The following is a 24235-nucleotide window of genomic DNA, read 5'->3' on the forward strand; positions in this document are numbered from 1 at the left end:
CCTGAAGAGGCTCACTGTGCACTTCCCAGGCTGACCTCAGACCTTCCTTCTGGGTGAGAGTTGGGGGGGGTGGGGCTTGGGGCTCCAAGGTGGCATTGAAGGCATTGCAAGATGACTTCATCTATTAAAAAAGGAAAGAAAAAAGCCCTGGACAGCATGGCTCAGGTGGTTGGAGCATCGTCCCGTAACCAGAGGGTTGTGGGTTCGATTCCTGCTCAGGGCACATGCCTGGGTTGTAGGTTTGATCTTCGGTCCAAGTGCAGCAGGGTTTCTCCCTGACTCTCTCTTGAAAGCCATGAAAAATGTCCTCAAATGAGGAGGAAAAGAAAAAAATAATAATAAAAATTTTAACAAAAGAAAGAAAAGACTGGGTAGGAAGGACCCTGGCTGGTGTGGCTCAATGGATTGAGTGCAGGCTACAAACCAAAGGGTTGCCTGTTCGATTCCCAGTCAGGGCACATGCCTGGGTTTCAGGCCAGGTCCCCAGTAGGGGGCATGCATGAGGCAACCACTCATCGATGTTTCTCTCCCTCCCCTTCCTCTCTCTCTAAAAATAAATAAATCTTAAAAAAAAAAAAAAAAGATTGAGTAGGGAAGGAAATTAACTCGGAAATTTTTAGCATTTTATTAACATAATTCTTCCAACTATTTTTAAGGCTAATGCCCCACCCTTCCAAAAGAGCTTGAGGTGGATTACAATATGTGAAAGGCTGTTGTGTTTGACTTCAAGGGATAACGCCAAAGAGATTTATTTATCCAAAAGATCCAAAATGAGTAACCATGAGCAGGTGTCTGACTGAACATGTTGAATTTACCCAGTTGGTCCCTCAAAGGACAAAAGGCATGGACTGGGTTGTGTGACAAGCAGAGAATGTGACCATCCATGCTGAGCATGGGGCTTGCTGTCCTTGGGGGCGTCCTGCTGTGTGGGACAGCACTGGTCAGTCCAGGGCTTCTCAAGGGAGGGTGTCCAGGTGGGGGGACCTTGGGCCAGAGGACGGCGGGGTTGGTCGGGCCTGCTGTGCGGCCCTTGCTAGAATTACTGTGAGCAGCCCATGCGAGTTCAGCCAAGTTAATCTAACTGCTTTATCTTTTGTCTGTTTCTCCCCCATCTCCTCGTTCTGTGTCTGTCCTCTGCCTGCATCTCTAGTATAAGTCTGTGTTTAGGTCCTACTCCCAGGACTTCGTGCCTCACAGCCAAGCTTCCGCACAGCCTTTCCTCCCGTCTACCTCCTCTTCCTCTCCACACTTCCCACCTGTCCACCCGTCTCAGAGCTCGGACTTGGCGGCGCCAACCGCAGCCGGTCCGCCCCCCAGCGCCGTGGACGGGCCTCTCTCGTCTTCTCAGGAGAGCACCTTTCATGGGAGCCCTGTCTGCCTTCCTTCCGAAACCTCTCTCACTGACTCGCCCCAGACGCCTTTGGTGAGAACTCAGCACCCCACCCATGGGGGCTGCAGTGGGAGAAAGCAGTGTCACTGTTGGCCAGAGAGGCCTCCACCCTCTGCTGGCCGTCTCGGCTGCCACCGCTAGAACCATGAGCGGCGTGGCTGGGAGGAGGCCTGTGGTAGGTCTCCGGTGAAGCAGTGGCCCGTTCTGTACAGAGTTCCCGGCAAACTAGGGGTCTGCACTTCTGCAGGTGGATCGGTGACCGTTTAGAGACTGTCAGTTACCCTGAGCGTAAAGTTAGAAGATGCTCCTAGTGTTCCGTGGGGTTGGCAGTGTTTGGAGAGAGGTGCAGAGGTCACAGGCGGCTGCCTTTCGGTTGAATGTGGTGCTGGGCATGGGAAGGTGCTGCCTGGCAAGTAGGCATGGACACGGACGAGGGATGGGGCGGGCAGGCGGGGACCGACTCTGGCACATCGAGTCATCTGTGTGGTTGCTGCTTTCCCTTCATAATCACCTCCCATCATGCGGGGACCCGCAGTCCCCACGAGGGCAGAGAGGAGAAGGGTACTGCTCCCCAGGACAGTTGAGTGGCCCTGGCATTTTGAAGAAGATCCAGAGGGAAATGTGGGTCTCATGTAACACAAATAAGAGGTGGCCAAGCAGCTCTGTTCTCTGTCCAACCCTGGGGCAGAGCCACTCAGGGGGACCTGCGTGCACACTGTCACCGTCCTCTCTCCCACGAGGAGTGGCCAGTAGGGCTCCTGGCAGGTGCTGCTCTCGGAGCCTGGGGGCCGGCTGGAGGGCCTGTCACATGTGCCTTTGCTCTTGTCCTGTCTCCCCCAGAGTGACAACGCCAGCGAGGAGGCGGGTGAGGGTGAATATGTCAATCTGTGCTCCTCTGGCCAGAGCAGCGAGGAGCTGGCTCACTCTCGAGGAGTAAGTAGCCTCGGGGCCGCCTCATGCATGCGGCCGGCTGGCAGGGCCGGCCCGGCTTCTGGCTGAGCCTCCCGGTCCCTAGCAGACCGGCCCCATGGGCCGAGGACCTGGCTTTTGGTGGAGGTCTTTGGCTTTCGCTTCATTGCACGTGACTCTCCTCGAGCTTGCCCAATGGGTCTTCTGGAAATTGGGACAGCCTGCTGACAACCTGGCCACCTGTCAGGTGCTTTCAGGGATTTCTGTCTATCCCACCTTCTGGCGTTGAGGTCCACCCTCCATCCCTGTCCCAGAGGGACCACCTCTCTACCACAGAGCCTTCCATACCGTCACCTCCTCTTCCTCCCCAGCATGCCCCCTCCCCCCTTTCCCTACTGCTTTCCCAGAAGCGGTGAGTCTGGCAGGTAGGCAGGCCCTGCTCTGCCCCCATGCACCTCCCCCCGAGAGCGTACAGGACCAGCTGACACTGTCCGCCTGGCTTCACTGCTGCCCCAGCTCCAGACTGTGGGGTTCAGCAGTTCTGTGAAGCAGTCAGCTTCCGGGTTTTGCTGTAGCAAAACATGACCCAATCCAGAAGCCTCAGAGAGAACTCCTTCCCCGCATCCTGAGTGGGAGGAATCCTTGAGGGGAGGGGCCTGAGTCCTCCCTGGTGGTCAATCCAGGGTCAGGCCCATGAGAAGCGTGGCCACTCCTGTTAAGACCACTCCCCAGAGGGGCTCCCCACAGCACCCTGGAGGTCTGTACAGTGCCAGCCCTGCTTCAGGTGCCAGCAGGCTGTAGGGCGCTATGCAATTTTCACTGTGGGGGGAGGTGCCTCCATGCGTGGGCCCAGCTGTTTGTCCCCTGGAGTTCCCACCTCACCTGTGCCCCCACCCCCAGCACCATCCAGTTTGGCCGCTGCCCGACAGCATCCACTTTAGGCCGGCCCTCCAGGGCCCACGCCTCTCACTGCCTAGGACCGTGTTCAGTGCCGACCGCTTCACCGGGAACACTCCCCGTGACAGTGTCGCACGGATTCGTGCTGCCCCACTCTGTCCCGGCCTTGGTGGCAGACCGGGGGTGCAGGAGCGCCGTGTTGTTGCTGGGCAGTGTGGGCCCAGATCCCCAGGAAGAAGTGAGGCTGCTGGAGGAGGGGGTCGCATGCACGCATGGGAGTGGCTAGGCTATCTGGAGCCATCCCTTGGGAGGCCGTCGAGCACAGTGGTCCTGAGGACTGTCTCTGCAACAAGTCACAAAGCTGCGCTGCCCAGCAGGGCACAGCAGTTAAAGACACGGGTTCGGCGGGCAGCAACTCTGGGTTTGAGTCGAGGCTGCAGCCTCCTAGCTGTGTGGTCTTGGGCAGGGCCTGTAACTTCTTCCCCCAGCCCCCGTCTGCGTGTGCATGGGCACGGCGATGCTGCTGACGGAGCGGGCCGCGGCGTGGGCCCGGTGCTGGCCAAGCTTTGCTGAGCAGTAGCAGCTGCGACACCCTTTCTTCCAGGAGGGGGATAGGACGGCTTCGTCTCAGCTGGCAGCTGGCACATTATAAGTGGTGGCACCTTTCACTGTCCCCAGAGGGCGAGATGCTGGTCTGAGAGGGCCTTGTGCTTTCAGTGTGAGGCAGCACGTGTGAGGGTGTGACTGGGTCCTGTCTGGGATCGCTCCGTAGGGACTTACACTCTGAAGCCACCATCAGGCAGGGATGCTGGGAAGCAGACCACCCTGGCATGGGTACCTGTCACGAGCCCAGCACTGACTTCTCTTTTCAGGACTCGCCAGCTGGGAAAGATGGGCACCCCAGGGATCCCTCTGCGCTCGGCAGCGCACCCGGGAAGGAAAGCCGAGACGGGGGAGAAAGGTAGGTGGCGACCCTCGTGGGGCCGGGGGCGTGAGAGTGGTGAGCGTTCCCAGAGGGAATGGCCTGAGCTGCCCTGGCCAGCCACACGCCGGACCTGCTGGTGCTCCGTGTCCACGTTCCTTCCTTTTTTATGGTTCTCAAAGGTGTTCACACTCAGGGTAGAAAATGTGGAAAGGACAGGAGACTTCGAGAGAGCAGGAAAATCGCAGGTGACCCGCCCCTCACAGCTCTTCGTTGTAGCCGCAGGCAGCTGGCCACGGCTTCTTGGTTGTCTGCACACGCGAGCCGCCTTACAGACTGCGCACAACAGTCTCCGTCAGCTCCTAGGCCGGCCTGCCTCGGCCTATCCCGAGTTCAGGTGCAGTAAGGGAGTGTGAAAGAACCCGCCGGAAACCCTCTTACTGAGAGTTTATAGATACAGTGCGTATATTATATTCTTCAACCATTGAAAGTAAGTTATAGGCGTGACACTCGGTTCCCGCGTGCTCCAGCACACCTCCTGAAAAATCTTAAAAGCCCACCTGATTGCAATACCAGTCTCACGCCTGAGAGAATGAACGATACATTTTCTCCTATCTGCAAGCCATCTCACTCTTCACTCAGTCTCCCTAAAATGTCGTACAGCTCGCTTTTTTGGAACCAGGATCAATCAGGAGTCATAATTGCATTTAGTTGGTTGTCTCTTTCATCTCTTGCAACACTTTTCAGTATCAGTTAAACCCAACCAGGTTCAGTAATAAGGTGGTAGGTTTCTCTACTACATCCGCGGAACGTGCTGTGTAGGACCTGCAAGTCCGCCCAGCCGCCCGCAACTCCCTGTCGGCTTCCCCTTTGTGAAACGTTTCGAAATGTTTCATATATGGGGTGGAGCAAAAGCAGAGTTACAGTTGGGAGTACCAAAAACACAGAGTTTATTCTCATATTATTATGTGTTAGTTATTGTGTGTTCATATGTATTTTCCATATGAGCAACTCTGATCTTACTTTTGCCCTACCCTGTATTCAAGCTTTTCCTCCCTCTTCCGGCCATGGTGAGCTGCCTCTTGGGGTCCTGGGCGCAAAGCTAAGCAGTACCCGGTGTCATGCCAGGCCTAAGCATAAATGGTTGAAGCAGAAGCAGGATAGCAAGGAGCAGGAGAAAACTGCTAGAAAGTATCCTGTAGGGGCCCTTGGAGGAGGGCAGCCCACAAGCCTGCTCTTGGCCGAAGTTCTGTGTCCACGTTGAGTGCATGTCACCTGCCAGGCCGAGCTGCCCCATGTGTTAAGCAAGGGGGACAGGTTTTCTAGTTCACCCAGTGGCAGAGCGTCTCTGGGCCACGTGACAGCAGCCCAGGGCTCTGCCTCCCACTCACTGGGCCTGCGCGGGCCGTGTTTGGCTAGAGACGTCCCTGGGATGTCGTCTCTTTCCACTAGAGCCAAACCACAGACAACGGTGACGAGATGCGTGACGCGGGGTTCTTCCCAGGACCGCACGGAGCTCTGCTCAGGCCCATCTTGTTGGCCCAAACTTTCAAGTCTTAGGAACTTAGGGTCAAAAGTGTGACCTGTGACCACAAGGGCAGCCAGTGCCTGACAGGGTCCACCTTGAGAATCCTAAGTGTTAATGGGGAATGTGGAAGAAAATTCCGGGGGGAGGTCAGGTGCCTGCGGACCAGTGCCCGTGTCCCCCAGACGTCACCCAGCCACTCCCCTGCTCCCTCTGTTCGGGTGTTCTCCCCTCCCCCGTCACCAGCAGCTTCCTGTGCAGCTCTTCAGTCTCTGCTTATCTGTGCCCCCCCAGGGGTCTTCCCTGCCCTGAGACTAGGCTGTGACCCCTGCTAGACCCCTGCCCAGGACAAGGGCGGGTCCCATGGAGAGATAGATGGCCCTCACCAAAGACTTCGGCAGTGGCATTAAGGCTGCGCACACCCTCTCTCCCATCCTGCGTGGCCTGCTCTCCCCGAACACCTGGTGGCCCTGACTACAGTGGCTGAGAGTGGTGCTGGGACCTTCTTGACTTCCTTGCTGAACCCCTTCCATTCACAGATAGATCGACAGGGAGGTTCCTCGGTCACGCAGGTTCAGTGGCAGAGCTGGAGACCCAACTCGCACCCTGGCTCCCACCCCAGCCCCTGGCCTCATGAGGTGGGGTGGGGTGGGGTGGGGGCGGCCTGGGCTGCACACGGTCACTGTGATTAGGGAGACTTGTTCAGGGGTGGGGTTCTGACCTACGGCCCCCGTGACCAGGGCAGCACTGCCGCAGCCTCCGGGCCGCGTGGAGCCAGGGCCTGCTGGGTACCTGCAACACAGAACGCTTGCCCCCCAGGGCCCCGAGGTCACCAGAGGCTCCAGAGTCGGCGCAGTCGGAGGAGGAAGTGGACGAGCTGTCTCTCATCGACCACAATGAAATCATGGCCAGGCTGACGCTCAAGCAGGAGGTGAGCTCTTCGCCGGCCCCCATTGGAAGGGTCTGGCCTGTGACGAGGATGAGGGGGGCTTTAGCGTGTGTCAAACGGAAAGACCTGGCGAGGTGCTGGCCCTCTGGGTGTGGCTGCCTGGGCCATGGGCTCCATGTGTCTCTTCTTTCCTGGCTTAGCACCTGGGCCACCACAGGCACCAAAAGATCCTGGGCAAGTTAGGGATCCCCCCGAGCTCCAGCTGGATGGTTTGTGAGGGTGAGACCCCCGTAAGGCACTCAGCACAGGGCCCAGGTGTGCCCAGCCCTCGTCAGCACTAGACATGCAGCTGGCGTTGACAGAGTGACCCGCAGCCAGCACAGTGGGGGAGATGTGGCTGGCAAGGCGGTTCAGGCCGCCTCCACCCCCTGCCTTGTCAGGGGGGCCTCGTTGGTAAAACACGGCACCCAGACCTGTCAAACAGAGAGGAGCTAACCTGAAAGAGCTTTGCGTCCCCCTCTGCCTGGGGAGTCTGGAAACAGAGGAGTGGCTTAGTCAAATGGCCCACCCCAAGGAAGAGGCCACGTTCCCGGGCTCTGGCTGGGTGAAGGCTCACACGCAGACGCAGATGCGCAGGCAGGTCCTGCCCCTCGCACATGGCTGGGCAGTGCGGAGAGGAGCTGGGAAGCCTGGCTGGCAGGTGCTGGGCCAGCCGGCTGCTCTCCAGACAGAAGTGATGCTTCGTGATACTTCCCAGAAATTTCTTCTGAAAAACCAGGTCCTTGGTATAGCCACCCCCAGTCTGGGCTGGAAACCCGAGACACGCTGGGCCCTGGAGTCTGGAGTGAGCACCAGCACCCAGAGGAGGCAGGCAGTCTGTGAGAACAAGGGCTGCCGGCAGCAGGGGTGCGGGCGGGGTGAGTCCCCGCTGCCAGCGAGGGGCTGGGGCTCTGGCCTGCGCTCCTACACTGGCCCTGGCGACAGCGGTCTCTGGCTCCAGGCCAGGTTAATGGGGCAAGGCCTCTCTTTGCTCACGTGGAAGTGAGACTGTTTCTTTAACTGGCAGGCGGCCACCACAGTCACCAGTCACATAAGCAGTGTCAGGTATGATTAAATGTCTTTGTGATACTTTGTGCTCCTTAAGAAGGGTCCCTGGAAGAACCTGTGACATTCCAACAAGTGGCTTCTCCCTGCACCTGAGGAAGCCGATTTGGGTTTAGGGCAGCTGGCTGCAGTTCTAGGGACGTGACGTGGTGGGCAGCAGTCCAGCTGCCTCCCATGATTCCGGGAGAGGCTAGTGGCAGTCCTGCCTGCCTCCCCATGGGGCCCCCTGTCCCCAGCATGTGAGAACCTCCTTCCTCGCCCCGCTGGCCCCGGGGTTGGCGACAGGGAAAGGTCAAAGAGTGCTGCCCCCTTGTGACCCTGGGCATATCTCAGAGCCGAGCACTGGTGCCCGTGGGGCCTGGGCCCCCCCCCCCCGGCCTCCATCTGCTAAGCGGGCACTGCTTTGGGCCTGCCGCCAAGCACCGGGCCATGGGCAGCTGGATGGCCTGGGCGGGCAGAGGGACGGGGACCTGGGGTCTCTGGCACTGCATCTCTGTTGTCTCGGCTCTGCCCGTGGCGTCTTAAACTGACCCCTGGTGGCCGCATGCTGCCTCATGCCCCTGTGCGGTTGTCATTGCAGGGTGATGACGGGCCCGATGTCCGGGGAGGGTCTGGAGACATCCTGCTGGTCCACGCCACCGAGACAGACCGGAAAGGTACGGCCGCGCCTCTGTGGTGGCCTTTGCCTGGGCCCGGGGGTCCTGCTGCAGCCACCTACTGCCTGGCCCTCTGCTGCCCTGTCCTGTCCTCTCCACCAGCCCTGAGCAGGTTTGGTGGCAGACCTGCTGGGTCACCGTAGTTGGAGCCCACCACAGGAGCCAGGAACCTGCACTGAAAGCCAGACCTCTGCTTCCCGGCCCTCTCGGAGTGTGTCCCCCTGTGGTGTGGGGTGGTGACAACCCTGGGACCCACACCGGTGTCGAGGGCCAGTGTCGGGTGCAGAGCTCAGCTCCTAGCAGGCACCCACAGATGGTACCTGGAGTGACGTGTTCAGCAGTAGTACCGGCTCGCAGGGGCTATTGTCCCTCCCTGGTGCTTACGTGACATTGCATCACTCCAGACCGCTAGGTGGGACTCTGGTCATGTTCCGCCCAGGAGCCCAGAGCCTGACCACGGGGCGCTGCCTTCCCGGGGTCTCCGGCCCTCAGCGTGCTCATCCTCTGAGGGGTAGAGGAGTAGGGACCTTTGCTCTGGGGACTCTGTGCTGGCAGGAGAGCTGCCCTTCCAAGTTGTGTGCCGCTGGGCAGAGGAGGCGGGGCTACGGAAGGTGCCCCGACCTCGGTCAGCCCCGGGGAGGGGCTGCACTGCCTGCATCTCCCACACTCGCTTTGTTCCCACCCTTTACAAATTACGACCCAGGCGAGGTGCCAACAGGTGCTAACATCAGGCGTGGAAGGAGTTAACACACCCCAGTCTTGACCCCGTGACCCCCCAATTTCATTTTTTGTAAATGACCAAACCCCTATGTTTCTACAGCCGATTTCTCAAAGTGATCCTGAGAACGGTTAAGTCACGAAAGCAGCGCAGGAGTAACATTTGCGCAGCCGAGAAAGAAACGCCCAGACTCGGCGCCGTCCTGCCCGCCAGGACCTCTCCCCTGGTGTCTCGTGTCCGGCGCAGAGCCCAGCCCTGAAGACTTTGAGCTAGAATGCGGCTGTGCCACTCGCAGGCCCGGGCGGCCACGGGGCGCAGCCGTGCCGCAGCCGCAGCTGGTCCGCTTTGGCACCGGCAAAGGTTGATGGTGCCCAGTGGACGTGCCGGAATCCCCGGCGGTCCTCCGCCTGGTGGGAGGAAGGGTTGTTGCCCTCACCCAGAAGGAAAAGGCTGATGTGGGGGCTGGCTCGAGTCCTCGACCCGGAGTAGTGGGCTCCGCTGTCCTGCCAGGGTCAGCCAGCTGTGGCCAAGACCAGAGCGAGCCCCATAGGCAGGGCCACCAAAAACCTTCTAGTCTGTGCCCACGGTGCCTGGCAAAGAGGCTGCTCTGCCAGCTGGGCTTCTGCTTGGTTTTATTCACGGAAAGGCTGAGGCTATAAGGAACCAGAGTCGGGTGTACCTGGGACGCAGTGTGGAGGCAGAGGCCATGGGCCACACAGCGAGGGCCATGGGGGCTTCCTGTGGCCCAGGGACCGCACCAGCGGCTTTGGACGGGGGGGCCCTGCACTCAGGGGTGTGCAGAGCAGACTCAGGCCCGGAGCCGGGGTCGGCCAAGCCTGCGCTACTTAGCCAGAGACGGGGGTCTGTGAGGTTCTTCCCTCCAGCGAGTTGGGGTGAATGAGGAAAGATGGGGGAGGGTGGTCTCTGAGCAGAAAAGGAAACTTCGGGAGTCTGTGCGCCCCGAGCTAGAACGGCCAAGAAGGGGCAGCCGTGGGGGGAGCTGCCAGCCCCAGTGCCGCTGCCTGCCAGCAGGGCTTCTGCTTGGCCCTGCCCTTCCCTTGCCCCCGAGCATTCCCTCTTGCACACCCCAGCAGCCCGCCAAGCAGGCCCCTTCACCCCCTCCTGGGTCTCAGTGTGGGCAGGTCCCCGAGCCTTCCGTCCCCGGGCACTGCCGTCAGAGGCGTCACCTGTGAGTTAGCTTCAGAACCCACGGGCGGGTTTGACTTGTTCTCCCTGAGCCCAAGGCCGTGCAGGCCTGTGAGCCGCCAGGCCGTAGCTGTCAGTGTCCCGTCAGAGGGTGCACGTCAGGGCAGGCGTCACTCATCGACTGTCCTTCCCTCCAGACCTGGTGCTGTACTGCGAGGCCTTCTTGACCACCTACAGGACCTTCATCACCCCCGAGGAGCTCATCAAGAAGCTGCAGTACAGATATCCTTTCCTGGCTCCTGTCTGACCACAGAGCCTCCCACACTGGAGAAAGAGGGGCGTTCTCGCCCGCTCAGCCCTCCTTCAGGGGCCCGGTGGCCGTGGAGGCAGCAGGGGGCAGGTGTGGCCCGGTTCTGCCGTGCCCTGGCGTTGGGGTCTCAGACGAGGCTTCCCCTTGGAGCTTCCGTCCCCATCGGTGAGAGGGCTGAGCAAGGGGAGGGGAGGGCCCAGGACTGGAGCGAGCTGCCTCGGGGCAGCTGCAGCCCCGGGTGGTCCTGAATCATTAGAATCGACCTGTCAGGGAGGGACCGTGGGGGCCCCTGCGGCTTCGAGCAGGGCCCCAGGGCATTAGGGTGGCGGTCGGGATGTGAGGGACTTCGGGAATAGAGGCTCAGGTGAACAGCCTCAGGGAAGGCATGGCCCCTCCGCCTGACGGCAGACTTGGCCATAGACCGAAACTCAAGTCCACAGCAGAATCGGCACCTGCCCCTCAGCCACGTCTGCCTGCGAGCTCACCTTTCCCAGAAGACCCCAGGGCCTGGAAGGACCACTTTTGATGCCTCTTTGTCAGGTCCCATCCTGCCCCCCAAAAGTGGGCCAGCCCAAGGCCTGCTTCTCCTTGACCATGCCCCCGAGTCACAACCTGTGATTGCCACCTGCTGGACAGCTGCTGTCACTTGGGGTAGAGTCTGGGGTCCCAGCTCTCTCCGCTCCCTCCTGTGTGCCCTGAGGCTTCTTCCCCGCAGGCCTTCTGGTCCCTCGGCACTGAGGTGGATGGTTCCATCTGTGGAGACCTTGCTCGCAGGCCGGGCTCAGCAGGTGGTTGGGGCGCGTACCTGTTGAGAACTTGCTAGTGTCGGGCATGCTGCTGAGTGCTTGCAGGTACGGTCCCGGCCAGCTATGAGCATCGTGTGTCCATATTGTTACCATATTCTACGCTGCGTTCTTGCATTCCTCTGTGTGAGCAACGAAACTGAGGCTTGGAGAGGTTAGCAGCTGTTTGGCGGGAGAGCCCCCCAGCCCCACCTCTGACCCCCGAGCTCAGCTTCTCAGCGCCTCCGTGCTCAGCCGCTTCCAGCCTATGAATGCAAATGTTTCAGCATCGAGACCCTGAGCACAGCTGGTGCGTGAGCCCTCTGTGCTGCAGGCCCTGAGGACTGTCCCTAGCGCGTGGCTCCTTCTTGAGCACTCCCAGGTCCCCAGGCAGCAGGCAGGAAGGAGCGGGAGCAGGGTCTGGAGGGGCAGCAGAAGGCAGGGCCCCGGGAGCTGCTGGTCAAGGCCGGGTGTTCGCTGGGTGGCTGCGGGGGAGCAGCAGGTGCCCCTTCGCGGTTCTCAGGCTCCAGGAACTCAAGTCAAGTGCAGGAAGATGCCTCTGGGCCATGCACCCTCAGGGGGTCGGGGCATGTGGTTTGTGACCGCCAGTCTCGTCTTGAGGCTCAGAAGGCGGCCCTGGGAGAGGCAGCAGGGCGGTTCTGTGGGCAGGAGAGGGTGGCAGGCGAGGACATGTTGAGATCGGTGCTAACAGCTGTGTCGCAGCCCTGCTGTGCTGCCCTGCCCAGGCCTCCGCCGTCCCCGTGCCCTGGTTCCCGGGTGGCAGTGCCTCACTCAGGCTCCCTAGCACATCCCCGCACTCAGGGAGTGGCAGCTGGCGGCAGGTGGCCCTCCCGCTCACATCATCCTGTCCCTGCCCGTGTGGGAATGGCTGTTTCTTTAACCTGCACTCCACGTACGAGAAGTTCTCCCCCTTTGCTGACACGTTCAAGAAGCGCGTCAGCAAGAACACGTTCTTCGTTCTGGTGCGGGTGGTGGATGAGCTCTGGTGAGTGCTTCCGCCCTGGGGCGATGGGGCAGCCTTGGTGTCTCAGTCCCCTCTGGGGTACTGGCTTCTGTGCCAAGGTTGGGGTGTCCCTGCTTCTCCCCAGCCACGTGCCCACAGTTCCGCACAGGGTCCACTCCAGCCTGTTTGTACACGGCCTTGGGGGAAATGACCCAGCCTAGGCCCGCACCCTGGTTTCTTCGTGGGGGCCGTGCCTCCCGCACATAGCTCAGGTCGGGTTCACGGTGGGCGAGCTCAGGTCCCCATGGTCCCCTGGCGGGGGAGGGGGGCGCTCTTCGTTTCTGCATGTCCCGCAGACACACGGCAGGCCAGCCCTTTCCTAGACTGGTGAAGGCCCCCTCCCAGGCCCTGCCTCAGGGCACTTCCCTTCTGTTAGGGGGCCGCCTCAGTGGTGCCCTGCTGGGAAGCCTCCTTGTGTGGAAGACCCTGTGCAGGGGACCGTCCTGGGGCATCTAGTCTGAAGGGCCAGGGCCTCTTTGTACCTCCTCACCCGCAGAAGCAGCAGTCCTCAGGGGCAGGAGTTTGGTGGGATTCATCTCTTAAGTCCCAGGCCCAACAGTCCCCAGTGCTCTTCCAGGGCCAACATATGCTTGCCAAGAGGACAGGGTCTCTTGTCACCACAGGTTCCCCCAGCAGTCCAAGGATCTTTCCTCACTCTCTCCCCGTGAGAGGTGTCCAAGCTCTGCTGGTGGCTGCCGCAGGGCTTGGAGGTATCTGGAGGTGGCTTCAGGACCCCGTGGCAGCTGTCCTCTCTTCTGTCCTTGTGTCCCTATCCATGGTGGCCTCAACCCTTTAGCCTAGTGGAGCTGACAGAAGAGATCTTGAAGCTGCTGATGGAGCTGGTCTTCCGCTTAGTGTGCAACGGTGAGCTCAGCCTGGCCCGCGTGCTCCGGAAGAACATCCTGGACAAGGTGGACCAGAAGAAGCTGCTCAGGTGTGCCAACTCCGACCAGCCTCTCGCAGCCAGGGGCGTGGCAGCCAGGTGAGCCGCCAGTCGTCTGTCCGTGGCCTCTCCAGCCCCTGCCTCCTCTGACTAGAGCTGTGCCCCGTAGCTACTGCTGCGCCCCGTTCTCCCTGGTGCCTCTCTGCAGTCCATAGCCTCACACCCTGATTCTGCTGGGCCCAGTGGGCACCTCTTCTCCAGGGTTCTGTTCTGTGACGAGTCACATCTTAACCAGGAGGTGGGGCACCCAGACCTGGTGGCTTACCAGGACAGGGGACAGATAAATGGGCTTTGGGCTGTGGTTGACTCTTAATTTTCTTCCTGACACTGATGTGGCAGCTGTGGAAGCCTGCCCAGCCCCACCCCGCCATGCCTTCCCTAATGTTCCCAAGACCCCCTGTGTAGGTTCCAGTGTTGCCTGCCCCTCCGCCCCAGCCTTCGTTCACGTGGCACCCTCTCTGTCCCCCTGGACCCTGAGTTCTCAGGCAGCTGGGCCATCCTTGGGCTCGCAGGGGACCTGCAGCACCCTCCGCGACAGCAGTGGGAGAGGGGGGCTGGCACCATGGTTCAAGTGGGGAGCACGGATGGTCCTGACCTGCCGCCAGCCTGCTGCATGGCCTGTGCCCTCCTGCTGTGGGGCAAGGCTGGCCGGACCAGTCTCCCAGCTCCCAGGCCCGCTCAGCTCCGCCGTCTCGCCCACTCCCCTCGTGCATCTCTCTTCCAGGCCGGGGACCCTGCACGACTTCCACAGCCATGAAATAGCCGAGCAGCTGACCCTGCTGGATGCCGAGCTCTTTTACAAAATAGAGGTAGGCTGCGGGGCGGGCTGGGGCGGGCCCTTCCGGAGCCGGGCAGTTCGTCCCTGAACAGAGACGCCACGACCCCGGCCCCCCACCCACTGGGTCAGGAAAGTGGGAGGGCTCCAGCCCTAGCCAGTCTACTTTCTTTCTCAGATTCCTGAGGTTTTACTTTGGGCAAAAGAGCAGAACGAGGAGAAGAGCCCCAACCTGACCCAGTTCACGGAGCATTTCAACAACATGTCCTACTGGTGAGGGGTCCCCGTCGGAGCCCCTTCCATGGCAAAGGGTTCCAGTGGGGGGTGGGCGGTGCCCCTGCATCCCTTCCAGCTCCTCCTGAGGCTTGGGGACGTTCCCTGTGAACCACAGGCAGCAGAGAGCAGAGGGCGTGTCCGGGGCAGTGAAAGCCACCCCCACCCCACCCCAGGCTGGAGGGCTGGCTGCGGAGTGGGAGACCAGGCGGGAGGGTCTAGGATTGGATAGTAACGGTTACCATAGATGGGGCGGGGTGAGGTTTGCTCCCCCGCCCTGGTGCTCTCCAGTGTCCTCGCTGCCAGGGCGGCGGCGGCCTCAGGGCTCAGCCTCACACTCCCTGTGCCCAAGAGAGAACAGCAAAGAGTGGGATCCATTAATGCTTTTAGGTAGCCTTTAATTCTTAAAGCAGAGTAGAGCTCAGGAGCATGCCAATAATAGAACAGAACAGAACTGTTGACTCTTCAAGACATGACTCAAAAGTGCCACAGCCTCTGGCATCAACGAGAGGGTGGTGGCACCTGAGTGGGCCGTCTTGTACCAGGGCCCGTCCCACCCCACACACTACCCGCTGCTGCCACCAGGGGGCAGCCAGTGTTTTAAAAACACCCCAAGGGCTGCTTATTGGAGAGAAGTCTGGTCATCCCCAGCTTTCCCAGCCTTTCTCCCCACCATAGGAGGTGGTAGCAACCCGACAGGACTCGTTCGTAGGGCTCGGAAGCCGCACAAGACCCCGTGCCGGGCATCAGACCGGCCGCTTGCTGGTCACAGAGGGCTCCGGGCGCAGCCCTGGGGAGGGGTATGCCTGGGAGGGGTGCAGGGGCCCTGCAGAGCCACTGTCTCCTGGGCAGATAAGGGCAGGCGCTCGCTGACGGGGCAGAGGCGGCCCTTCCCCCCAGCGACCAGCAGTGGCTGCCGTGAAACCACAGGGTAGAGGCCGCTGTCCTGTCTTCGTGCGAGACCGGCCTTGGCTTTGGTCGCTGCTGAGGTGGAGAGGTGCCCTCCTCGTGTCTGGCGAGGTGGCCTCCCAACCCACAGGCCTGCCCTCCCCCTGAGCTAGTCCTGAGGCCCTGGGGGGCTTCCCACCCCAGTGGAGCATGGGGTCGGCGCTCGTCAGGAAAGCCCTGCCTGTACCCCCAGAGCCTCCAGCTGCACCATCACTGACCCCCGTGCTGGTGTCCGGCCACAGCCACCAGGTCTCTCTGTGGCCTATGGCCTCCCCCGGGACCCTGTGAGCTCCACGAGCACAAAGACGAGGGCTGCACTTGGTGCCTCCTGAGCCCCGGGCACTCGCTATGAGCCCTGGACGTGTGCCAGCTGGTCACATCTGCACCAGGACCGCCCGGGGCCTCAGCCGTCTTCTTCCTCCGGTCACACAGGGTCCGGTCAATCATCATGTTACAGGAAAAGGCCCAGGACAGGGAACGGCTGCTCCTGAAGTTCATCAAGATCATGAAGGTAGCCCTGGCGCCCTCCTGGGCCTGCTTCTGGAGGCCTTGCCCCCGGGCAGTGGGAGAGCCCAGCCTGCCCACCTCGTCCTCACTGCCGCTGCACCTCTCTCTGCAGCATCTGCGGAAGCTGAACAACTTCAACTCCTACCTGGCCATCCTCTCGGCGCTGGACTCGGCGCCCATCCGCAGGCTGGAGTGGCAGAAGCAGACCTCAGAGGTGAGGGTTGGGAAGGGTGTGCTCCGGGCGGGAATGGGGAGCTGGACTCGGGCCCTGGCTCCTCAGCCACCTGCTCTGTGGCCAGGACAGCCCACCCCAGCCTGCCTCCGTCTCCCACCTCCAGTCTCTGTCCCTGGGTCGAGGGGCTTCGTGGTTGGTGCTGGGGGTTTACATCACAGCATCTTGCTGCCTGCACCACAGCGCGTAGCTTCTAGAAGGTACCTGCCCCTCCCTTCCTTGGCCCACCCCTCTGGAAAGCCTGCTCTGGGCTGGGGCTCCGTTAGGCGTTGGGGGCTGTGCTGCGAAGAGGCAGACGTGGTATTGGCAGCTTTCTCCAGGCTGGGTGCTGAAGGGACAGAACGGGTGCCCGGGGGCCTGCGCTCAGGGAGGCCCCAGAGGAAGTGTCGGTCAGGGCACGGCCTGAGGAGCCGCCTCCGGGGAAGGGAGGGGATTCTCAGCTGCAGGGACAGGGGTGCACAGGCAGGAGAGGTAAGCCGGTGGGAGCTGGCGACCACCAGCAGGACAGGGCCAGCATGGCCACAGTGCTCGGGAGGGGCAGGCCTGGGTCAGGAGGGCCTTGGGGGGACCAGGTGAGGGATTAGACCTTTGCTGTTGTAGGGGCACTTCTCTGTGATGAGGGAGGCAAAGCCACAGGGCTGAGCACTGGCTGGGCCACCCAGGTGTCGTCTCACCAGGTGACGTAAAAGGGCAGCTATAGAACAGCACTGGAGAAGTGGGACATGCATGCCAGGTGCTTCAGGGAAACAGAAGAGGTTCTGAGGAGGTAGGAGCTTCTTGGAGGAGGTGACCCATTAGAGGGAGGGGCACCTGACAGACAAAAAGGAAGGGTCAGCTGAGTGTTCCAGGCAAGAGGCCCAGGCTGTGTGCAGGAGCAGTGGGGTAAGGCCGCCTGCCCACCCCAGGTGGACTTGGCCTTGTGAGCATGGAGGAGCAAAGGGAGGCGTGGCACTAGGAGTGACCCGGGTCAGGCTGTGCTTCAGAGGCTCGCTCGGGCTACAGTGCAGACCACGGCCAGCAGGGGCCCAGGCCCAGGTCCCGTACACGTGGTGGGTGCTAATGAGGAAGCAGAGCGGCCTGATCAGGCCCAAGCCGTCCCTGGGCAGTGGGCCCCGACAGGCCTGGCCTCCCTGCAGCGGGCTGGGCCCAGGCCTAGCTCCAGAACAGCATGGTATGTGTGGGCGCCCTCGAGCACTGGCAGAGGGTGAGTGATGAGTTGGTCGGTGAGGAGTGGCCAGGGCTCAGTGCCCAGCCTTCTCCAGTGCTCATGGTTCCTGTGTCCCTCCTGCCCAGGGCCTGGCGGAGTACTGCACACTGATCGACAGCTCGTCCTCCTTCCGTGCCTACCGGGCCGCCCTGTCGGAGGTGGAGCCGCCGTGCATCCCATACCTGTGAGTGGGCCCTCCTGCTGGGTTTGCCCCACACTTGCTCTGGGGTGCCTCGTCGGGCTCCCTGAGAAACCAGCACTGTACGGTTCCCAACCACACCGTTTGTACTTCTGTGCTAACTTTAAATCGCATAACAAGGAGCAGCACGTTTTACTTTGGAACAGAAAAGTAGGGTCCAGTGAAAATGGTTCTGAGTCCCCATCCTGCCCCACGTCTCCCTGACCAGCCAGTCAACGCGTCCAGGCGTGTGTGCAGACAAGATGAATAGCTTCCTTTCCCCGGCAAGGGCGTCACGCCCTTTTCCAGCTGTCCTCAAATTTGGGGGCACATGGCAGCCACCAGGGGGGCCCTAAGTCACCCCAGGAGCCCTGAGAGCACTTGGCGTGAAGAAGCTCAGAGAGCAAGTCCCCAGGGCAGGCCCTGGGATGGAGCAAATAGGTGTTTCCAGGTGAAGGAGCCCGTGGCCAGCAAGCACAGGGAATAAGGGAAATCGAAGCTAAACAGGCTTCGTTGCTGCAGGTCTCACCAGAGTGTGTAGTGTGCCAGTGGGCATCAGGCTCTCCGAAGGGGCTGGGAGAGTCGGCCAGCACTGTCTCGGGGCTGGTCTCTGATGGGACTTCCCTTGGAGACACAGATCAGACAGCCGATCCCCTCCCTTGCTTCCGGCCTCCTGGCCCCCTCCGAGGGCTCTGCTGGGGCTGGGCTCCCGAGGGGAGGAACTGCCCGCCCCGTGCCTTGGGGCTTCACGTGTGCTTCGGTGAGAGGCTCCTTCCACACCCGTTACCCAGGGGGGCTCTGGCTCCCACCCCGCTCCAGTTTGGGGTTGTATCGTTTTTCCGTTCATTTATGGATTTTAATTAACAAACCCGCAACTCTGCCGGCTTTCCCTGCAGCAGCCCATTCCCTGACAGCCCTCTGCAGGCTGGGACAGTCACTGGGGGCGGGAGCTGGCTTTCCCGGGGACCCAGAGCTTGGGAGCCAGGACTCCATGCTGGAAGACGCTAACAAGTCCTAGAGGTGCTGGTGGCCTCTCGGGCACAGTCCAAAGGCCTGGCCAGGTCAGCCCTGGCTCTTCCCGGCGGCCCCGCCGACTGGCCTGGAAACCAGCCACCGCCTGAGTCGCCTCCGGAGGATGACTTGCCTTCTCCACGCTGCAGGGGGCTCATCCTGCAGGACCTCACCTTCGTGCACCTGGGCAACCCAGACTATATCGACGGCAAGGTGAACTTTTCCAAGCGGTGGCAGCAGTTCAACATCCTGGACAGCATGCGCTGCTTCCAGCAGGCGTGAGTACGGCCTCAGCCCCTGGGCCCTGAGCAGAGGTGGGGCGTGACAAAGGCCTAGTAGGGGTCCACCTGCCCCACCCAGCAGGACATGAGAAAGCGTGCGTGACGGGCTCAGCCCAGTGGGGCCTATTCCCCACGTGGGGGAGCTCGTAGCTGGTCTTGCTGCGAGGAGGGGGTGCAGACCCTGGCTGTTGGACTCCAAAACAGCAGGGGCAGCCCAGACGACAGAGCCCACCGGGGTGGGCACAAGGAGCTGGGTCTCCACGGGGCACCTTGCAGAGGGGGCCCAGGTGCAGGGACGCTGTTTGGGGAGACCTTGCAAGAAGCAGAGAGCACAGCTTTAGGGTCCAGCTTGGGCTCTCCGTATTGGTGGCCTCATCTCTGAACACACATGTTCTGCCCCATGGCCCACGGGCAGCAGTAACCCCTGCTGCGCCCGTGTGCTGGGACGATAGTGGGTCCCCTGCGAGGGGCCCTGGGCTCTCACTGGTCACCCTCCCCTCTTCACCAGGCACTATGACATCCGGAGAAACGACGACATCATAAACTTCTTCAATGACTTCAGCGACCACCTGGCCGAGGAGGCCCTGTGGGAACTCTCTCTGAAAATCAAACCTAGGAACATAACGAGGAGAAAAACAGACCGGGAAGAGAAGACCTAGGAGCAGGTGCCGTGAGCAAGGAGAACGCTCAGGAGAGGCTCAGAGTGCGGCTCCGGGGCCGGAAGGGACTTTGGACCTGTCAGGTGACAGCGGCCGTGTCCCGGCCTCAGCCAAAGGGCCCGGCAGGGCAGCAGCCCGGAGCCCAGGCAGCTTCTGGCCTCCCTCCTACGCGTGGAGCCAGCTGGCAGGTCTCGTTGCTGATTTGTGACCCAGTGGTTTTCTCGTCTGGTTTCTGCTTTCACGTTTGTCTTCCCCTCCCTGTCCCCCCACTCCTCCGCCCCCCCGGGAGCAGAGTGAGTAACACTGGCATCTCCGCCACTCTGACTTCCAGGGTCCTGGACCTGCTGGAATGACATGAGTGGAGGTTCAAGGACCCTTGTTGGGGGCTGTGCTCCCAGGGACCTTGAATGAGGAGGATATTTCTTAGCTGGGTGGGCAGAGAGGATGGGGGTGTTACTTCTACTTTCCAGCCCTGCTTTTCAAAACGGAGAGTGGTGAGCTACTCGCCTGGCCCAGGAGGGGAGGTGCTCCTATCACGGCGGCCCCCAGGGTCTGCTGCTGGACCCTGGCCATGAGCAGCAGCGTCTTCTGCTGCGTCTCTCCCACTCTGAGCCCTCTCCCACCCCGAGCCCTCACCCGCCCCCACCGTACTGCGGGGAGCTGGGAGGAAGAGGTTGCAGCGGGAGAGGACTTGACCGTCTGAGAGATGTGTTTCACCTGAGCTGGCCCGTAACTCGTGTGAGTTCATTCAGAGAGAGTGGGGCCTTTCTGTCCTGGGGGAGGCCAGTGGCCCCTCCGCTGTCACTCGCCGTGTGCCTTAAACTCCATCTCCTACCCACCCTGCCCCCAGGCCCCCTCCTACCTTGCTCCATCCTGGTGGGTGGCAGGGGCTCCTCCTCCTGCTCACGAGACCTGCCCACCACGGGGTGGGCTCACTCTTCTCCGGAAAGGTCTTCAGGACCAGAGGCTTTTCCATCCTCCCATTCACACCACTCTTGCTGCTGAGGTCGACAATCTGTGGCCAGAGCTGCAGGGTCCCCCCACCCTATCCCCGCATCCAGAGGTGCCTGGCCGGAGCCTCCCACGCCCCCTGGGCCTGCCCTCCTCCAGTCCTGCGTGCAGCAGTGCTGGCCTGCCCTGAGGTTGGCCCCCGGTCACGCCAACCGCAGGGCCTGTGCTCAGCAGGGCGGGAGCAGTGGGAAGCGACAGCTGCGGGGTATTCAGACTTCGTTTTTAAAGACAAAGCCGCGTCACTTCAAGTCCTCGGTGGGTCTTGAGCAGCTTGTATCAAGAAGAAAAGCTGAGCAGGTCTTTTCCCTCCCTTGTCTGTCCTCCACGGGGAGGGGACGACTAGGAAATGTCTGTCACTGTCCCTCTGGCGGAGACCCTGCCGGCATGTCGCTTTGTTATTTAACGAGTGTGTGAGTCGAGTCACTGCGGACGGCAGTGCCATGTGCGCGTGCGGGGTGGGTTTGGTCCATGCCTGCTCTCTGCAGTCCTCCTGGCAGCGTTCCCCAATCGGGCCTGGGTTCTGGGACCTGCAGTGCCCGCGTGCCTCAGAGAGCCCCAGGTCTCCCTCCAGAGCACCCAGCCACTCACGGGCAGATGTGTGTTCGTGGCCTGTTCTCGGCCGTGAGCTGGTGGGGTGGGGGCTCCACCTCCCCTCGGCTCAGAACTGGCCCTGCCCCCCGTCCCTGAGCCCTCGGGCATCTGAACAGAGGAACCCACAGGCTTGGCCACGAGCTGTCTGTCTCTGGGGCATGTGTGGGAATCGATCTTTAGGACAGTTTGATTCCATGCAAGTGGGGGTGGAGCCAAGGAGAGGGTAGGCTGGCGCTGTGTCTGAACTGAACCCCAATTCTGAGAAGCACCCCCTCCCCCACCCCAGGCCCCCCCTTGTAAAATATATTCCTGCCTGACCTGACTGACAGTGGCGCCTCCTGCAGACATTTCAAACCTGTAACTTTTGTATGAAAGGAGAATAAATACTGAGGACAGCTGCCGGGCGTGCACTGCGTGGCCTCTTCTGGGACAGGGCTGGAGTGGGGGTGGCTCCGGCAGAGGGGAGGGCTATGCCCAGCACTAGCTCCTTTCAGAAGGCGTGGGGTCCACCCCTATCCCCCAAGGGCCAAGGAGGCCGTGTGCTTGGCCAGCGACCTGGGAGGTTCGAACCCAGATCTGCCCGTGGGTGGTGCTGGGCCAAGCCTATGGGTTCCAGGGTGCTCCCCGCAGGAGGATGAGAGGCAGGCCCCTCCAGTCCTGCGCTGGGACGTGCTGGAGGAAGGCAGCCCTTGGCTGATAGGGGCTTTGGTCCTGGCTCCGCAGCTGATAGGCCAGGTGGCCCCGTTTCTGTCCTGGCTGCTCCAGCTGGAAGTGGGGCAATCCCAGCTCTCCCCGTGTGAGGCCTGTGTGGCCCAGCGTCCAGGGCTCACTGCGCGCACGCCGGGCTCCGAGCACTTTGCCAACAGCCCCACCTCATTTAACCCTCTCAATTTAAAAATCACACAAGTGAAATATTACAACCATGGTAACTGCCACACTGAAGAGGTACTCGGCGTTAAAGAGATTAAGTCTGGTTTGAAATCCACTCACAAGCATCAAGTCCAAACAGGCTTCACAGGTAATTTATGCCAAACGAACAGGTAGGTTCAGTCTTGCCCGAGCGCCCCTCGAGAGCAGACGAAGGCAAACACTTCTCAGCTCGTTTTATGAATACTGACGCAAAAACCTCCAAGTGACCTCAGTCATCCCAGCAGCCCCAGACCAGCGGTGTGTAAAGCTCAGGGCTCCCCGGCCGTTAGGCTCATCATCAAACGCAGGGGCAGAGTGACATTGGTACGTTGGTGAATGTACCTGACCCCGTACGCTGCACTCTGACTTGGGCGCCCCATCTAGTGCTCACTAAGGGCACGGGTCACTTGTCCCTGTCTCCAGACCTGCTGGCCACTGTTGTGTGCTTCTGACAGTCGGGTGGGTGTCCCCTCAAACACTTAAACATGGAACTGCATTTTGACCTCATGACCCCACTTCTGGGAGTACACCCGAAGAAACCCAAAACGCTAATTTGAAAGAATACGTGCACCCCTGTGTTCCCCGCAGCATCATCTACAGCAGCTGAGACTTGGAGGCAACCGAGTGGCCATCAGCGGACGAGTGAGCAGAGGGGACATTTACACAGTGGAGCACTGCTCAGCCATAGAGCAGAATGAAGTCTTACCATTTGCCAGAGTGTGGAAGGACCTAGAGGGTGTTGTGCTGAGTGAAATAGTCAGAGAAAGACAAACCCCACGCGATTATACTTCTCTGTGGAAGCTAAAGAACAAAGTATGTGAGTGGGTACACCGTGCTGTGGCAGACTCCAGGCTGACCGGGCAGAGTCCCAAGGGGAGGAAGCCCAGGCAGGGGCCACCCCGCCGTCCTCCCTGGCCTGGGTGCGAACGAAAAAGCGACTGGTGCAGACTAAGCTACAGAGGCTTCGAGGTTTGCACGTTTTCGTGGCACGGCCTCACGCCTCCAGTGGACGGACTAACAGAGGAAAGGAAGAACACCGTCTCCTGGCCTCAGCACTCAGTAAGGCCAGTGTCAGAAATGCGGCGCCCGTTCCTAATTTGTTTTCAAAAAACTGTTAGCCCACTAGAAATGGAAAACCTCCTTAGTCTGATGAAGGCTGCCTTCCAAAACTCAGTTCAGACGTTTTACTTAGCGGTGAGACAGTCAAGGCATTTCCTTTAAAATCAGAATGAGGTAAGGACCCCATGGTGACCGCGTCTGTTCGGTGGTGTCCTGCAGACCCCAGCCGATGCCGCTGGGGAAGAGAGTGCCTGAGATGACCGAGAAAGACTGTCACGGTGGTGAGCTGCACACCAGCTGGAGAAATCAAACGTGTCCCATACGCAGTCAACAGTAGAAAACATAACTCCTGAAGGGTCCCATTTGTGCCGGCAGCACAGGTCTTAAGGTGTTAGGCATAAACCCAACAAAGGCGCGTGAGGACTTTATAGAAAAAACAATCCACAACAGAACAGAACATCTGTAGTATTTACAAACCTAATACGCCAGCACCTAAGTGTATAAAGCAAACTAACAGACCTAAGGGAGAGAAAGACAGCAAATATGAACCTAGTAGGGGACTTAAATACCCCACTTACATCAACGGATACATGTCATCCAGACAGGAAGTCAATAAAGGAACACTGGCCTTAACCGACACGTTAGACCAGATGGGCTTAACAGACACAGAACACGCTGCCCACAGAATACACATCCTTCTCAAGTGCGTGAGGAATATTCCCCAGGATAAATCCCACACTAGGCCACAAAGCAAGTCCTAGTAAATGTAAGGGGATTGAAATCACATCAAGCATCTTCTCTGACACAATGGTAGGAAACTAGAAATCAATTACAGGAAGACTAGGAAATTCACCGCCGCTGCAGGTCAAACAACATACTACTGAACAACCAATGGGTTGAAGAGATCAAAAGAAAAATAAATACCTTGAGACCAGTGGACATGGAAATACTTGAGACTTAGCAGGATGCAGCCAACGCAGTTCTAAGAGGGAAGTCCAAGGAACAACCACCTCAACAGCCTAACTTCACACCTCAAGGGACCAGGAGAAGAAGAACAAAGCCCCGAGTTAGGAGGAGGAAGAAAATGACAAAGATCAGAAACAAACGAAATATAGAGACAAGAACAATGAAATGAAAAAAGCTGGTTCTTTAGAAAGAGAAAGTTGACAAACCAAGAAAAGAGACAATTCCACATCAGAAATGAAAGAGATGTTACAACTGACACCACAGAAATGCTGTGGGCTACTATGGACAATTGCGCCCACAAACTTGACAACCTAAAAGAAATGGGTAAATTCCTAGAAACAAACAACTACCAAGACTGAATCCAGAAGGAACGGAAACTCTGAAGAGATCAATTACTAGTGAGGAGATTGAAT

The 24235-nt window shown here is 60.0% G+C and overlaps 1 protein-coding gene across 15 annotated transcripts in view; it reads left to right on the plus strand.

The window, feature by feature from the left end:
• The window catches only part of RAPGEF1 (Rap guanine nucleotide exchange factor 1), a 123766-nt gene extending 102480 nt beyond the window's left edge, over nucleotides 1–21286 (plus strand). For 8 of the 15 annotated variants that reach the window (XM_053919471.1, XM_053919475.1, XM_053919485.1 and 5 more), the window contains 15 exons: nucleotides 1151–1423; nucleotides 2231–2323; nucleotides 4069–4157; nucleotides 6463–6574; nucleotides 8217–8292; nucleotides 10354–10438; nucleotides 12162–12254; nucleotides 13069–13254; nucleotides 13940–14024; nucleotides 14169–14263; nucleotides 15644–15722; nucleotides 15831–15932; nucleotides 17244–17341; nucleotides 18496–18624; nucleotides 19136–21286. In XM_053919471.1, coding sequence (XP_053775446.1) covers nucleotides 1151–1423; nucleotides 2231–2323; nucleotides 4069–4157; nucleotides 6463–6574; nucleotides 8217–8292; nucleotides 10354–10438; nucleotides 12162–12254; nucleotides 13069–13254; nucleotides 13940–14024; nucleotides 14169–14263; nucleotides 15644–15722; nucleotides 15831–15932; nucleotides 17244–17341; nucleotides 18496–18624; nucleotides 19136–19286 — 1746 coding nt within the window. In that variant the 3' untranslated portion in view covers nucleotides 19287–21286. The remainder of the gene's footprint in view (nucleotides 1–1150; nucleotides 1424–2230; nucleotides 2324–4068; nucleotides 4158–6462; nucleotides 6575–8216; nucleotides 8293–10353; nucleotides 10439–12161; nucleotides 12255–13068; nucleotides 13255–13939; nucleotides 14025–14168; nucleotides 14264–15643; nucleotides 15723–15830; nucleotides 15933–17243; nucleotides 17342–18495; nucleotides 18625–19135) is intronic. The other 7 variants (XM_053919509.2, XM_053919517.1, XM_045196991.3 and 4 more) reach the window with 3 other exon arrangements.
• The last annotated feature ends 2949 nt before the right edge of the window (nucleotides 21287–24235 follow it).

This window comes from Desmodus rotundus, chromosome 1, assembly GCF_022682495.2.
Source record: "Desmodus rotundus isolate HL8 chromosome 1, HLdesRot8A.1, whole genome shotgun sequence".
Taxonomy (NCBI): domain Eukaryota; kingdom Metazoa; phylum Chordata; class Mammalia; order Chiroptera; family Phyllostomidae; genus Desmodus; species Desmodus rotundus.